The sequence below is a fragment of the Perissodus microlepis genome, chromosome 19 (genome assembly GCF_051167445.1).
Source record: "Perissodus microlepis isolate ML-2025 ecotype Zambia chromosome 19, ASM5116744v1, whole genome shotgun sequence".
Taxonomy (NCBI): Eukaryota; Metazoa; Chordata; class Actinopteri; order Cichliformes; family Cichlidae; genus Perissodus; species Perissodus microlepis.
Window position 1 is genome coordinate 5,804,306 of NC_140479.1, and position 16,666 is coordinate 5,820,971.

Here is a 16,666-nt window from a genome sequence, read left to right on the forward strand (position 1 = left end):
TGCATATGAAGGGGAACCCAGCAATGCTTCCAGTGTACTGTGGGCGGACTATGAAAGGACCGTACAGACTTAATGGACATCAGCTCTCAGATAATTGCCACCAAAGTGATTATCCTGTGGAAAGGTGGTAACATCAGACTATTTCAATGTGCAATTTCAGGTCCTACTGACCTTTTGACTGGTGCTGAAACATTAGCTGATCAGTCAATTAGTCAATAAGGAGAAAATGGACTTGAGAGTATGTTTGCAGAGCTCATACTTGTGACCTTCTGTGACAATCAGGTGAACACACACACAGACACACACACTAATACGTTTTTGGGACAAACACCTTTTTAAAGTAGCACAATAGTTTCTCAGCAAAAGCAGAGAATGAAACAGACAGGAAGCAGCCGTTCTACCGTTCACCTACAGCTGCACTGTGTCTGTACCTAACTACTTGCACAAATATTAGATAGATGTTGAAATCCAGGAGAAATAAAGAATTAAAAATTGTCATGCAAAATAGAAATCCTTGTTCTTGCAAAGTCTGTGCTTTGTGCAGCTTTCATGGCATTATCTGTTGAAAAATACATTTCAGAAGGCAGAGCCTGGCCGAGGTTCTAACAAAACAGGAGAAAATCAGGAATAAAATAAATATGGTGCACCAGAGTTGTTGTGTATTAAATTATTAATCAGCGTATTGAAGCTTGTGTGCAGGTTGCTAAAAACTCAACTTATGGGTTAATGACAGATTACTATATTAGCCATAACAAAGCTTTGTTAGCAGCCTCCCATAGCAGGGAGGATTTGTGGTGAAGGTAATAACAACTCAAAGTTTCACAACTTTTGTCTTTATGAAGAAGGAAAAGGCATCTCGGCCTGATTATCAGCTTAAAAACTGTCTACTTTGGCTTTTTGTTTGACCATATCCAGATAATTTTTTTTTGTTTTTTTGTTTTTAAACAAACACAAGTGCTGCGCATAGTACGTGTGTCATTTATTTTATATTTTCAAATGAAGCACAAAGGAGAAGCTTTAAGAGACACATCAGGTCGAGAGATTGAAAAGATGAAAAAAGAAGAGCCAGTAGGAAAGAATCATTAATTGAAATACGCTGCTGGTGAATTTGGAAAGCTTTTAAAAAGCTTGTGAAAACGCTACTCACCAAAGGGAGGAAATCAAATCCAATTCCTTTCACTCCTAGACATGAACAAACATTTTGATTCAAATGAAGTACACAAGCACTAATTTCAGAATCTATTCAAACACTGAGCTGAAAGGTTTTATGTAATCAAAGGTCTTACATATAAATGATATAATAGGATTCATCATTTTAGCCTTAATGTCATCTCAAACTTTTCATGCAGTAAATCCAAAGCCAAAACCAATCTGCCAAGATTTTGTGGTGCTGCACAGCAGAGCTCACACTCCACTTTTTTGTATTCTTTGTAGTAATCATACTGGAACGTCAGGTTCACAGTAATCCCTGCATTAATTTGACAGCTGTTCAGCCCAGTGGTTCACAAGAAACCCATTTATCTGTCTTCCCTTTCCTTATGACTTCTTACTTTGGAATGATGCTGAGAGGGAACTGTTCAGCAGCATTCCTCATAACTCCTAGTTATATTCTGTGCATGCGTCGTGGAGGACAGCCACTTCAGACTCCGAATGAGGCTTCGTATGTGAGTGCTGGCTGTCAAGCAGGCAGAAGGCCTGAATAATTGGGTCAGCTTTGGGTCAAAGGTGAGAAATGAGTCAGGTCCCTCTAGTGTATGCAGTCAGAGCGATCATCCTGAGGTCCACTGAGCCAACTGTGTAAACCCAACCAGTTTTGTTTCTTTTAAAAATCCAGCAGGCAAAGTGTTTATACTGATGGATCTGAATAAAAATTACTGAGAGGGATTTTTAGGGCTGTTCTAGGTCAGAAAACATGTTGGGGTGGGGGTAATAGTCTACAAAAACCTTGAAAACTTGAATATCTGTTAAGGTTATGGAGTCATACATTTTTAAGAAAAACCCTCAGGTTCAAATTTCTGGGAAAACAAAACATGGAATACATTTTTTGTTTTTTTCCAGGGATCACAAAGTTTCACTTTAAAGAGGTCAGATCAACCTCACAGACACCACCAGAACACTAACAGACATTGTTAGTGAGGAGATGCAACAGACTCTGAAATGGATTAATGGCCAAAACTACAAGTTCTTTCATGTTGGACCGATTTTCAAAGTAGACGTAATCAGGTCATCGACTGCATCCATGATACTGGCAAACAACCTTATGCTGTGATGAAAACCTTCTTCTGTGACTGTGGAAATAACAATGTTTCTTTTTCAACTCAGACATTTTCAACAGGTTTTTCTTTTTGTTATTAATACTTAAAATAAAAGAGACAGAGTAGCTGTTATCATTACTTTAGGAAAAGAACACAAATCAGTCAAGAAGTTAACAAAAACACACTCCTACTCCATGCCACAAACACACAGCTCAAACTCTGCCAAGAAAATGTCACTCTGGCCCCGGAGCATTCGTCTCCCTGACCTTAAGTACTCGCTTTCCTAATCACCGAGTGAAATCTCAGGGCAGTACCTACAGGGCTTCAGAAGTGGTCGAGCATTGGCAGCGTGGGCAGCTGCAGACTGCTTATCTGTCTGCAGAGCGCGTCTGCTGTCAGATGGGGGCAGTGTCAAAAATATGCAATACAATATGTCTGTGGGGTACGCTTGCTTGTGCTGTGATGAAGAGCAAAGTTAGAACATACAGAGAGCTGAAGGTAATCAGCATTCAGCATACTACACATGTTTGCACTGATTGAAAACCTTTCCACTGGCTCTCTGTAGGCCAGTGCATATGCAAACTGGCACAATTGCAGTACTATAAATTAAGCATAAAGCAGGATAGTGAGCAAAACACCCCCACAAACAAAACCACAGTTCACACCAGGTCTGTAACACCGTCATAAATTACGGTATGTGTTTAGCATCTTCAACTTTATTTTCATTTGAGAAAAGTAGCAGCATGGCTGCTAGCCAACGCCTTAGTTATTGCACCTATTGTTTAAACATACTCACTGCAAAAATAATGTTGGCACTAAACAAAGCCCATTGTTCTCCATTGTGTATTCTTATCTGGCAATACAACTGCGTTTTACATCTGAAAACTAAAGTCTACACAGATAATAGTACTTATGAGGTTCAGGTTCAGTTGTCATAGATAATCTGGCGGTTTCACAATAGATCTCATTTTTTTCATTTAGTTGAAACATGTTTACCGTAAGAGGATTTGTCTCTACTTCTGAGCCATATAAAAAAATGTATTTGACATTTATGTGGTAGTTAAAAACCAACTCTTACCACAAAAATTTAAATCCTCCTGATTTAAAAAAAGGGAGATGCAAAAAGGAGAGACAAGAACTTAGATCTAATGTTTCTGCATGTTAAAACCAGTTTTGGGATTTTTACTCCAGAAAATCAATGTATCATTACTTTTCTTAAACGTAATGCAGTATGTTACTTAATTACTCACTGGAGAAAGTAATTTGTTACAATACTCATTATATTACTTTCTCATTAGTCCTTAAAATGAGCCGAAACACACAGTTTCATAATTATCAGTTAACAATACAAACCTTGTGTTAGTCTGTGGGACTGTAATCTGAATCCCAATTCTAATGAGAACATAACTAGTCTTTGTTTTAGTTTAGTTAAAGCAAAGTTGAAAATCAGTTGAAAATCAGCCCAAAGAGATAGGATCGTCACACTGTTTCATACTCCAAACACAAATGACTCATCACTACTTTTGATACCTGTTTTAAGTTCAGATTCTGCCTGCTGGGTTGGGGGTCGGCATACACTCAGCTTTAAAATCCCTCTGTGTTCTTGGCTAGCTTTGCGTTAGCATGCTGTCTGTGCAAATGTTCTGTTATCAGTAAAATCCATTTGTTTCTGTCTTGGATGCAGTTTCCACTTTACTATTAAGCTCTTGTCCTTCTGTGCTATAAAAATACAAGTAATGTGCATATCTCTACTCCTCAAAAGCTGTAGCCCTGCACACAAACTGAAATCAAATGACTGTAGCCCATTTACACAGGGGGAAAAGGCTGTTTGTTTGATGTTTTGTTTTTTATTTTTTATTCCTCGGCCAGATAACTGGATAACCTTTGTAACACAAGTAACAACATAATTAAAAATGAATAAAAAAAAGAAATAAATGACTGAATTTAATAGTAATCCGTTACTTTACTGTTACTGAAAAATGTAATGCAATTAGAGTAATGCATTACATGTAATGCGTTACACCCAACACTGGTTACCCGACACTTTGTATTTAACCACAAACTATTATCAATATTATCTTTGTCATGTCTTCTTCCAAGAAACCAGTAATGTTGACTCCTGTCAGTACACAAAGTTCAGTAGTTCATCCCTAAAGTGACAGCAGAGAGTTAGTTTGTGTGATCCATATGTTGGCAATAACCAGCTGATAAGTTTGAGTCAGTTTTGAGTCTCGGGTATAACTAGTCAAGCAGAAATCCACAACAACTGCCTCAAGGCATTTTACATTGTAAGGTAAAGACCCTACAACAATATAGTTCAAATCAAGAGTTGGCTTGAGGTAAAAGGTTTTTTGGGAGATGAGGTAAGTGTGGCATTGGAAAAGACGCCGTGAGTTTAGGAACGACTTGTATAATTAGACAGGAAATTCTTGGTGAAGTGAGCATCCCTGCCTCAGGGTCGATAGTCAGCAACAAGAGTGTGCAATGATTAAATATTAATGCCCAAATGAAACAGAAACTGAAACACAGAGAACTTGAAGGAAAAAAAAACACTATAAGATTATTATTATTGTGAAAAAGTCCCTGACATAATGGAACCGATGCTGTCGCTGTAACTAAAGAAACTGTGGTTCAGCTTGGGCCACTGCAGTCAAAAGGATTGTTATTTTCGTCAGCACTGTCTGTTATGTGACCTCCCCACCCAGAGCAGCAGCAAGACCCCAACACTGAACAGAGCAGACATTATTAACAAGGCGTTGGATTGCAGCTTAAATAACCTGCGGTGTTAGGGATTTTCCTGTTGGATGCCCGAAGCGGGATAGTGCTCAGATCAGCTGATCTCTCGGGATGGTGGCTGATTTCACCTTGAACAGTGCTAGTGCTGTGCTTGATTTAATGAAGAATAAGTAAGTGAACCTTGAAGAGAGATCATTTTGTCAGCATACACAAAACATTTGCTCAGCGCTGATCTGGTCAGTGTTGAAATTTTATGGTACTTCAGCACAGAAGAACATTGAGAGTATATGTGTGAAAATATTGGAAATCATTATAAGGCATCCATAAGGTTGCTGTGGGCAGCTGTCAGCTATTCTCCAAGGTTTTGTCATGTTTATGTCACTCTTTCTTAAGAGCAGGTAGCTGAGCTGCCCACTTACCAGTTTCAGCCCCTATTACCAGTAAAATGGCATTTAAAAGAATTTAAAAACTGCTCTAGACCTAATCAGATTTAGCTTAATGCTGGGCACTGACAGCTTATTTGGATGCGCGAAAAGTGACATGTGACAAAGCTTCTAAACCAGAAGACTGTGATTTAACAGTTAACCAATCAAAAATGTGATTTCAGTCAGGACAATCAGTAAGCAATCAGTGGTTATTTAAGCTTGTAAATAACCACTAAGGGTGGAGTGGGTCATTTACTAATTGGAGGGTTGGTGGTTTGTTTCCTGGCTGCTTCAGTCTACATACCAAAGTGTCCTTGGGCAAGATTAAACCATGAGTTGCTCGAGTTGAAAAGCATAATAAGAGCCAGTCTATTTATCATTCATTTAATTCTTTTTAATTTGGTGGCATTCTTCTAGGACCAGCAGCAAGACACTTAGCACAGAACAGAGATCATTGACACCAAAATATGACATTGCTTTAGTTAAAAACTTCATTAAAAGGAGGAGTTGGGGCCAAGATGGGTTGCAAAGGGGCTTGCAGGTAGTAGCCACTGTGGGTGCACTAAAGCAACTCAAATACTAAGCTCTATGTGAAGTTTTCTAAGAGGATTGGCTGAGATTGTCCCTGTGGCCAGCATTTTCAATCATTAAATTGACTGAACAGGCAGAAGTGTCAGTGAAACATTTCATCTACACAAACAATGTCACGATCCTGGGTCTTATGACCCAGTGTTTTGAGTTTTAGTTCATTTTGATGTTTATAGAATGTTTAAGCTCATTAGGTCTCCTATGTTCATTTGCTTATTAGTTCCCCCTTGTGTTTCCAACCCATGTTAAGGCTCCCCTGCTCTTCATGTGTTTCATGTCTGTGTCTTACGTTGTCAAGTTCTGGTTGTCATGTCTGCGTCTCATTATGTTTCCTACTTTATTTTGAAGAGATCTCGTGTTTTTATATTATGGTTTATGTTTTGAGTCCTTTGTTGTACTGTTTCTTGTTTCCCTAGGTCTCAGTTATGGTTATCATAGGTTTAGTTCTTTGGCTTTGTAATATGGCTTCCCTGTGTTCCATGTTGTGTCTACTGTGACGTTTTTGTACCATGTTTCAGGTTCCTATGTTCTGTCTCCCCAGTTGCTGTTAAGTTTACATGTCTAGAGTTCAGTCAGTGTGTTTCCTGTTTTACTTTGAAGGTCCGTGTCTCATGTCAGTGTTTCTAGTTTTGCTTCCCTTGTCTCGTCCAGCCTGATTACTCCCAGCTGTGCTCTCCTTCTGTGTCTTGTTCCCTCGTTATCCCTCTGTGTATTTGAGCCCTGTGTTTCTCTTTGTCAGTGTTGTAGTCTCCCTCATGGCTGTGTTTCCCTGTGTGTTAGTTATCCATGTCCCAGTTTAGTTTTCCATGCCATTCTGCAATAAAGCAGCTTTTTGAGTTTAATTTCGTTGTCGTGAGTTTTGCGTTTGGGTCCTTCTCCTGCCTGTACACAGCCGAAACATGACAAACAAAAGGCAAAAATATATTTGTTCCAGATATTTCTTCTGGGGGAGTTAGTTTGGACTGTGATGAAAGAAACCTCTGTTTTACTTGACAGTTATCTGACACTAATTCCTTTCAGCACTTTCACTTCTGCTGACATTTAATCTAATTTCAGCAGTCTAATTTCAGCTGACACTCAGTATCCCTTTCACTTTACCAGATGAAGCACTTTGTATAACATCTGCAATGCATATCATGATAATAGGAAGGAACATTTACTGCTTTAGTTGATATGAAGCAATGACGGTTCATCATGTTTGATCGAATCACATCATGTATCATCAGCTCAGCTGTGACAGAGATTCTCCTGATTTGTATTCAGCAACAGTGGACTCATTGTTTTTGTCGGAAGGTAATGAGTAAGAGAACAAAGCCCACCAGTGATAGCTTCTCATTTACTTTTTATCAAATCGTACTCTTCTTGCCAAAAATTCATTTAATTAAAAGTGCTAATCTTTTAGCTTATGCCTCCAGGTAGACATGGAGATATGAAGTGACACGTAAGGCATTCCCCACCCCCACCACAGATTCTCTTCTAGCTCAGAGCAGCTTCTATCTTGGGTTGGCTCAGCAGCTCTCGGCAGCAGGTTGGACGAGCAGGAAGTATGGATGGATGAATGGAAGGAGTTTAGGAGATGTGCTAGATGTGGTCAGTTGGGTCAATTATGGCTGGGCAGCGAAGTGAGCGATTTCCCCTCGCTTCCATCTTTAAGTCAAACATTGACTCGGCTCCCCATCCATTGGGCACCGTCATTTTAACCAAAAATAACACTTAAATTACCAGTTGGATGGCTGGCTGCCTGGCTGGCAGGGATTTCTGTCATTTCCAATGTAATTAGGGTGTAAGAGGAGCCAGAAGAGAGCCTGGCGCCAGGCTGAATAATACAGGCGAGGTGTAGGAGCACTGATGGATAATTTAACATGACTGTCCAGAAGTCAGCTACATTTTGCAGTACCTGAGTGCACTGCAGAAAGAATGTGTCATGTGTTCTTAAGTGAAAAATGTTAAAACAGACCGTCAGATTTCCATAATAATAATAAATCTTTGTTTACTTCTTGTTGTAGAAAAATGCTTTTATCTCTGATGAATTATGTGCAATGCTCATCGGGGCGCACCGGAGACAGAATTACTATTCATAGCATTCATATGAAATGATACGTTTGCTGATAAGCTGCATTTTGCTTATTTATGTGTATCCCTCCTCCCCCGCAGATAATTTTCCGCAAGATCAGTGAGGTGAAGAAGGAGGAGGAGGAGAGACAGCGAGCGAAGAACGAGGTACAGCTCACCATCCCACAGGACCATCCTGTCCGGAAGCTTTTCCAGAAGTTCAAGCAGCAGAAGGAGCTCCGCAACCAAGGAGCCGCAGCTGCCTCGCAACTAGACCTGGAGAAGAACCAGCTGCAGGTGGAGCACCACCAGCACCTGCATCCCCACACCCTGCAGCTCGGCCACTCCAGTCTGCAGCACTCCCTGCCGCTCACCCTGCAGCGGCCCCTCACCTCCATGCAGAACGGGGCTCCACCCAGCAGCAGCGTTCTGACTGTGTCTCAGGTCACACCCATGCAGAGCTCTCTGGCTTACGGCCATCCCAGCGAGGCACCTGCAAAGCAGAACAACTGTGACATCATGGAGCTGCAGCCCAGTTCTGCTGGAGGGGGCAGCGAGCAAACTGTCAGGCTCAAAGTCAGCCCTGCGCTTGGAAAGCCGGCCGCCAAGGCGAGTGGCTGGATGCGCCTCAAAAACAACATGGCTCCGGCGGAGACGAGGAAGGAGGGTCTTAACAACAATGTCAAGGCTGTTTCCGTGGAGATGCTCTCACAGGACGGTAAAGGTCGGGAAACAGGGGGGAGCAGGGATGGAGAGGAAGGTGGGGTCTCCAGCAACAACCCACTTCGCAAGACGGACTCCTGTGACAGTGGAATCACTAAGAGCGAGCTGCGCATCGACCGGGCAGGGGAGCCGCGGACCCCAGCGGCCGTTACCCCACTTCTCCACAGCCCTCTTCCCGGAGGAGTGGGATCCCCTCACTCTTTCTGCCCCATACCGGAACAGGCCCTGCAGGCTGCATTGCACGAGACCCGGATGGAGCTCCGGGGGGACATCCAGACTCTGGGAGGCCGTCTGGGTGCCCTGGAGAGTCAGGTAGCTGAAATTATCAAACTGCTGTCGGATAAGAGACAGCCGTCCACGGGGGCGCCACCTGCCTCTGCCACACCCAAAACCAAAATACAACGGCAAGACATTTTCACCGTCTCCAGGCCCGTTTCTCCAGACTCAGAGAAAGACGACGGGCTCTGAAGAGAGCTGAACCAGCGGTGCAGAGTGCGCATTGGACTAACAGAGATTATATTAACATTAGCTCTATCAATTCAAGGTTACTCTCATTTTTGGGCATCCTCTTGGACTCTCGTACACCGCTGGTCTCAATTCCAAATTGAAAAAAAAAACTGGCTTCTTGTTTGCACACTGATTTTTTTTTGTCTCCAGGTGATGTGAGAGTCTTTACTCTCCAGTCACCCGGACTGTTTTCTTTTTGATTGTACATACCTCTCTATGCATGTCCAGCTGGATTCTGGCCTGCCAAAGAAACAACTACTAAACGTACTTATAGCCTGTATATTATGCAGTTGACTGCATGCAAATAAGATTGAAAGAGACATTTTATTGAGCTACACTGTACATATAAATATTTTTCATTGATGAATTTACTATGTGGACATTCAGGGTTTGCATACTAGTAGCACTATAAACATTGAATATCTCAAAGGGTTTACAGGCAGATGGATTGTGCATGGATTATTTATACATAGAGAAGTTATAAGGGGACAGAGGTTTTGTTTCATTTCTTTTGCCTGTCAGATGAAGCAGAAGTGTGATTCTGTTCTCACGCCACAGAGATGCTCGGATGTGAGGATCAGCATCTGTTAAAACAGGGAGGGAAATTTCTGATATGTTTTTCTAATATATATATATATATATATATAATAATAATAATAATAATAATAATGATCATTGATTTCTATTTTTGATTACAGAAATGCCCTTGGCCTCAGTTTGATATCTGGTAAACCCTGAAAAATGCTTGTTTTGTTTGAGCCCTCCTTGTGTCTATGCATCACTCGGGTACGCTGCCAGAATATTGTACCTTTGTAATCTCGTTGATGAATGATGTTTTTTGTTTAGTTTTCTTTGGGGTTTTTTGTTCCATTCCTCTGCATGAATCAGGGATGGCAGAATGCACTTTTGGGTAAAGTTGGGGTGACAAGAAGGCTTTGGGGAAATAACACAGTTCACGCAAAAGTCCACTCAGCACAGTGACATGTAATCCCACGGCCCCAGCAACACACACGGCAGTCTTAACCAGCTAACGTCTCTCTGAAGTCTGCTCTGAATTCCATTAAGCAGCAACAGCTTTGCCTCAAAGCTAGCAAGTCATAAAAATGGAATAGTGTACTTTCTATGATATAATTTTTTGTAAAAAATCTGCATGTGAAGGAGCAGTTTTATGCTCCGCAGTGCTTACAAATACACGTGTGAGAAGTGGCACATTTGCTTCATGCATACACATGCAGTGTGAAGGCGTCTCGTGGTGTGAACCCTGAAGGCTCGCAAAGACCTTTTCTTCACACAAAGAAGATCAGTTGGTTTGTCAGAAGTCACGGTCTTTTCAGGTCCTCTGTGAATTGGACAATGTCCCTCCTCCTACCAGCGCTCATTCCCTGAAAAAACACACACACACTCTCAGAATCATATTTAATAAGACAATGATAAGAACACAAATGTACAGTAGCCATCATGAAAGTTTTATAAACATTTAATTATTTTCTGGTGGTTATATCAAATGAATAGCTGAATGAATAGTAAGTTAAATAGTTAACAGTAGTAAATATGCCAAAAAGTAAAGAATTACATTCAAAACTGAGGATTTGGCAGTTTGTCCTCTGCACAGTGAATGGTTTGGTTTAAACACAAGAACCTGTTTTGATGCTGCTGCAAAGTATCTTCTAACAAGCACTTGGCGACAGTAGGAAGGAAAAACTCCCTTTTAGCAGGAAGAAACCTCTGGATGTTGCTTCCTCTGCCCAGGGAGCGACAGCCATCTGCTGCGACCAGTTGGGAGTGAAGGGAGGGCGACAGGACAAAAAAAGAGATACTCCATTATAGGTTTTTGTCAAAAGAGTGGATGGGTGTGGAAACTGCTTCTGCAAGAAATCTAATGACATAAAAAGAAACACTTTTTAACCCTATGCCATAACCTTCCAAGCCATTCAGTCAATCCAGGCTTTGTTGACCCAAGGTTTAGAAATAGGGTTGAAAGGGATTCATGGTTATGTCATACAAGTTCTCATGTAGATTTCCTGCTGCTGAAGGCTAAATCAGTCCTTAGAGGGAACCTGCATGCAATTATTTCTATATCATATTAAAATCAATCCTCTCAATATTTAGCCTCGCTTTACATCTTTGCTGAGCTTCTGATAAGCATAGATAATCTCTATCATCTCCCATGTGAACAAATAGGAGTACAAACCCTAAATATGTCTTCCAGGAGGCTGTTAGGAACAAGTCTTACCTCTTTGGATTCACATTAACCAGACTAATGCGTCATATTGAACTTGATTGACTGTCAGAATGTCACACTGCTGATCCAGGAAATCTACAGACAAGACAAATTAGTAGCTTAGGCAACACCAAGGAGATGCATCTAAATGCAAGTTCCAAAGCGATCGCCCTCCATTGTCGACATAAAACATGTAGTCTAGAAAGTGGTGAAATCTAATCAATTGTTACTCTATGGATGAATGTACACTGCTTGATTTGTGAAGTAGAAGTGACCAATAGAATTCTAACAAATCAGAACCTAGATGCCTTTCAGTGGTGCTATCGGCACCATGTCTTCTTTCTGTTCTCACACCTCATCTCTGCCCCCTTTGCGTGCCGTTAGGATTCACAGCAGAAATTTAAACCATCATGACTACACAAACTGATATAGTGACCATTTCAAAAGACATATATTGTGCTGTCTGATCTTGACTGACACCCATGCTTGAAAAATAATAAATTAAGGGATGTTTTGTTATAATTTTAATGAGCCCAGTTACAACTCTTGATTTTTATTCTGGAGAAACTTCACCAAAACAATTGTCATTTTTGGTGCAGCAAAAACGAAGCATTTATTCTGAATGTTCCTGCCATTTCTCATGATTATAGGTGTGAAGGCTCATTCAGATTCATTTCTCTCTGTTCTCTACAGGCAGAAAAATAATGAGAAATTATAACTTTATGATGCTAATTGGCATAAAATCACAGTAGTCCGAGTTAGACATTAGATTTCTGTCATGACATGCTAATCAGGTTGTTCAATTTGGAAAGAATACAGTTTTAATGGCTGCAGTTATGCAAATGACAACATTTAATTTAAATTGGAAATTCATCCTGTCAGCACAGGCCCATTCCCTTTACCAACATCTTTTTTTACACTCACACTTGGTCACTTGCCACGGCGGGCCATATACTCTGTGCTTCAGGCCGCTAAGCAGATCCCCTGCTGGAATCAGCAGCAAGTGCCTTGCTCAGGGGAAACGCAGCAGCATTTTCAGTAAACTTGGCTCCAGTGATTGTTGCAGAAATCATCTTCAATGATGGCTACCAATGTATGTGTGTAGTGCAAAATATGCCAGTGTGCTTCACGTCACTTAACAGTTGGAGTCAATATCACGCAAAGCTATTCAAACAATTGAACCCTAAGGTTTCTTATTTCTTCTGCAATGTGATAGGTCATAGTGATAATAGATAGGTAAGCCAGGATTAGAGTAATTATTCAAAGTATATCCATCAGGGGGTTTTCACATTGATCTCGTGCTTCACCTTTGGACAAGAGATCTTGAAAACAATCTTCTCTCAAGCTAAAGGCTACATTCCACATATTGGCTTGCATATATTCAAAGTTCTCCAACTGAAGCTGTGAAATTCAGTTGAAGATCTGGTTTTGTTCACACTTTGCACTGTGCATGGTGAGACCTACCAAACAAGCTTATTTAGCCACAGTAATATAGTACAAGACAAAAATACACAGCGGTCATTAATGTTTGTGGATCTGCAGATGGTAGTGTGTGAAAGGGTTTTGTAGTTTGACCAACTGGGCATGACTCACTGTGGCTTTACCCCCACCATACGCTCAGCTACCAACAAAGACTCTTTTATGGAAATGTTAAAAGCTTTTTGGGAAACTAGGAAATCACTTACTGACACAGCAGGAGGAGGAGTGAGTGCAGCAGTAAAATTAATTACTTAATAGCTCTCAGAAAGTACCAAACATCCCAGACTTTTTCTCTTCTTAAGTCTAGGGAGAATCTGTAAGACGTGTTTTGTCGGATGTTATCATATTAGAATTTATAACAAAAATAAAGCCACAATACAAGACAAACTCCTTAGAAACATTTTAAGACATTAAAAGGATCATTTCTTTACATTTGTGGCTATGGAGGAGTCTAATATGTGTTCACAAAAAGACATGAGATCAATGTCACATACTTGTGTTTGGAGTATATCATATGCTGTTTTTCTCTACCTGACGGAGAGATTTTCCTCACAGACAAATACAGCATGTGCTAAAAAAAGAATTAGAGTACTTCCTTAACCTAAAAGTATCACATTAGGTTCAACTTTTCACCCAGAACATCACCTATAATTGATTCAAAAATGTCTTCTTAAAATTATTCAGTGCAGTAAAATATGTGTTTGAATAAATATCCATTAAGCAAAGAGTACAATGTAACAAACATGGAACTAAAATGTGTATTTTTATTAAAAAAAAAAACACACATTATTCATACCCCAAATAAACAGCTTTGTTTCATTTATAACTGACTTGTTCAGGATCTCTTGCTGTCACTAAGTAGCATTGCTTTTCAATGCGAGGGGTTAAAGAATGTATTTTATGAACACTTAAATGCCACTTTTTTAGATACACTTGTTCAACTGCTTATTAACAAAATATCTAATCAGCCAAACACATGGCGGATCCTCAATGCATGTGGGCACATAGGCATGGTCAAGGCGACCATCTGAAGCTCAAAGTGAGCATCAGAATAAGAAAGAAAGGTGATTTAAGTGAGTTTGATAGTGACGTGTTTGTTGGTGCTAGACGCGCAGGTCTGAGGCTTTCAGAAACTGCTGATCTACTGAAAGTTTCCCACATAGCCATTACTAGGGTTTGCTGATGAGAGAAAAATGGCCAAGCTACATCGAGCTGATAGAAAGGCAACAGTAATAATCACTTGTTACAACCCAGGTATGCTGATAAACATCTCTGAATGGACAACATATTGAACCTTGGAGTAGGTGTAAGCATGAATTCATCCTACCTTGTATGAATATTTCAGGCTAATAGTGGTGGTGGAAGGGTGTAGGGGGTATTTTCTTTGCACATTTTGGGCCCTTTAGTATGAATATAGCATCATGTTAATGTCAACACCCTACCTGTGTTGTTGCTGACTGTGTCCATCCCTTTATGATCAGTGTAGCCATCTCCTGACGGCTGCAGGATAACGGGCTATGTCACAAAGCTAAAAAAAATTGAAGATGATCTCAAACTGCTCTGGTGAACGCAACAGTGAGTTCATTGTACTCAAACGGCCTCCACAGTCATGTTTGTACTCGTTCCAAATGGAGTTCAAATGAAAATAAACAGTGTCATTAAAATTTAGCTTTACCAGGAAGAGAATGTGTGATTCATAGTGGTCAGAGTGTCAACCCAAACCTCTGCAAAAGTGCTAATCAGATCAATCCACCATGAAGGTTTCTTTTTGTAATTTTTCATTAAAAATCATGTATTGGTCGATGTGTTCTCTATAAACAGACACATATTGACTTTTTATAGTCTCCTTATAGTCCAGGTACTACAGACCTACTGAGGGTCTGAGCACAGTCTGGTTTTATGCAGGTAAACATGGAGTCAACAGCATAAGATGAGCTGCATCTTAAATGCACCTTAAATGCAGTTTAGAAACCATCAGCTGCCATTTAATGATGGTTTTGCTTTTTGCAAGTTCTTAAAAACTTAAAAACAATGATCAGCAGACGGAACAGGAAGTCTTGGCCTGGATGCAAACCTCAAAATATTGGTTTCCAATTGGTTGTCTGTTTTTCACGCAGCAGCAAGTCTTAAAGACAAGACTGTGAGCACCTTGGAAGTGCTAAGTAAGATCAAGTTTGAAGAAGTAACCCTAAATTTTGCATTAGCAATACAGCTATTCTGTCCTCAGACATAAAAATCATCCGCTGAGTAGTTGCAGTACATGATGAGGTGCAGGACAGGGGGCTCACAGGAGAACTTGCAGCACTGGATCGAGTTTGAGAGCTTTCCTGTCAGCGAATTTACCTGAAACTTTACGGCTTGTCTGAGGAGAAACAGGCAGCAGCGTCCTCGTCCTTGGCTTTATTAATTTGACAAGCGAGTGAAGGGCAACTCTGTGATCTGAGGCCTATATACACACAGACACACAACCTACACACACACCTTTCAGCACAGGATTTTTCGGCTTTGCCGCTTGAATGTACAAACCCCCCTCCAACCCCACCCCCACTCCAAATACTGTCCCTTCTCTGTGCTCTGAGAATTTCTTCTGGAGTAGGGATGGAAGTTTTTCCCTTCTCTCTTCTTTTCTTTTTATTTCTGAAAAAAATATTTTGCTTTTCTCTACTTTTTGGAAGCGTCCCTTTTCTGTGTCTTTTGCCTTGAACCTGATAGGAAGTCCTGCTCTGTCTCACTTCTTTTTCCTATGAGCACCTTGGTTTTTTAGTTTTATTATTTATTTATTTATTTATTTTTTGTCATTTTAGGTCTCCTCCACCTTCACCCTTCTGATCCTCCATTCTCTCTCCCTTCTCAATGATCCCCACTCACATAACTGCAACTGCTCCCTTAAGCATGTTGATGAAGCACCATCTTCTTTGTCGTGCCAACTGACTGACAAACCACAAACGCGCCAATCTTGGGATGGGCGGGCAGGACAGAGGGGCCTCATTTATTAAAATTATCCTTTGGTTTGTATTCGATTCTGCATAGTGCATCCGAGATGACTCGAAAAGAAATGGAAGTCATTTCTCGGACAGTGATAGAATTGTTTTTTATCTTTTCACTTATCGACACAACCTGCAGACTTTTTTCACCTGAATTAATTTTTCATCAATCTCACCTTTAGCTCAAACTTTGGATCCTTTTAATAAATGGGGCCCACTAGAAAAGCTTTTCTATTTTTTTTCTGCTGGAATGTTTTCAATTTCTACTGTATTGTTGAAGCAGTGGTATGACACAGCACTGGATTCCCACACTGACTCATGTATTGTTTTGCAGTTGCACACCTAAACTGTAGTGTCAGAATAATAAACATCCGTCTGGGATACTCTCGCTGGGCTTCCTGTCTGGTTCTCTGTTTTCAGTGAGAGCTTCCTTTGCACTCATCTTCCAAAACAAGCATTAATGAATCACTGATCTTTTGCTTTTTGACACCTAAAAGGAGTTCAAAGAACCTTATTGAGCTGTGGTGGCTAAAAGCATAAAAAAGACTAATTGTTTTCCTAAAACTGTTTGAATGTCTTTTTACCCATGTTAAAGTCAAAGCCACTTCCCCACTACCTTAGCAAGACTCAGACAGATTTCATGAAACTAGGCAGAGAGGGGTGGCATGAGAAAAGGAATGATTAAAATACACTTTG

At 40.5% G+C, this 16,666-nt stretch overlaps 1 protein-coding gene across 1 annotated transcript in view; it reads left to right on the forward strand.

Annotated features, from left to right (window-relative positions):
* Positions 1–16,358, forward strand: part of kcnh5b (potassium voltage-gated channel, subfamily H (eag-related), member 5b) — a 186,179-nt gene extending 169,821 nt beyond the window's left edge. Inside the window, exon 13 of the mRNA XM_084915478.1 lies at positions 8,159–16,358. Coding sequence (XP_084771604.1) covers positions 8,159–9,247 — 1,089 coding nt within the window. The 3' untranslated portion in view covers positions 9,248–16,358. The remainder of the gene's footprint in view (positions 1–8,158) is intronic.
* Positions 16,359–16,666: the final 308 nt, after the last annotated feature.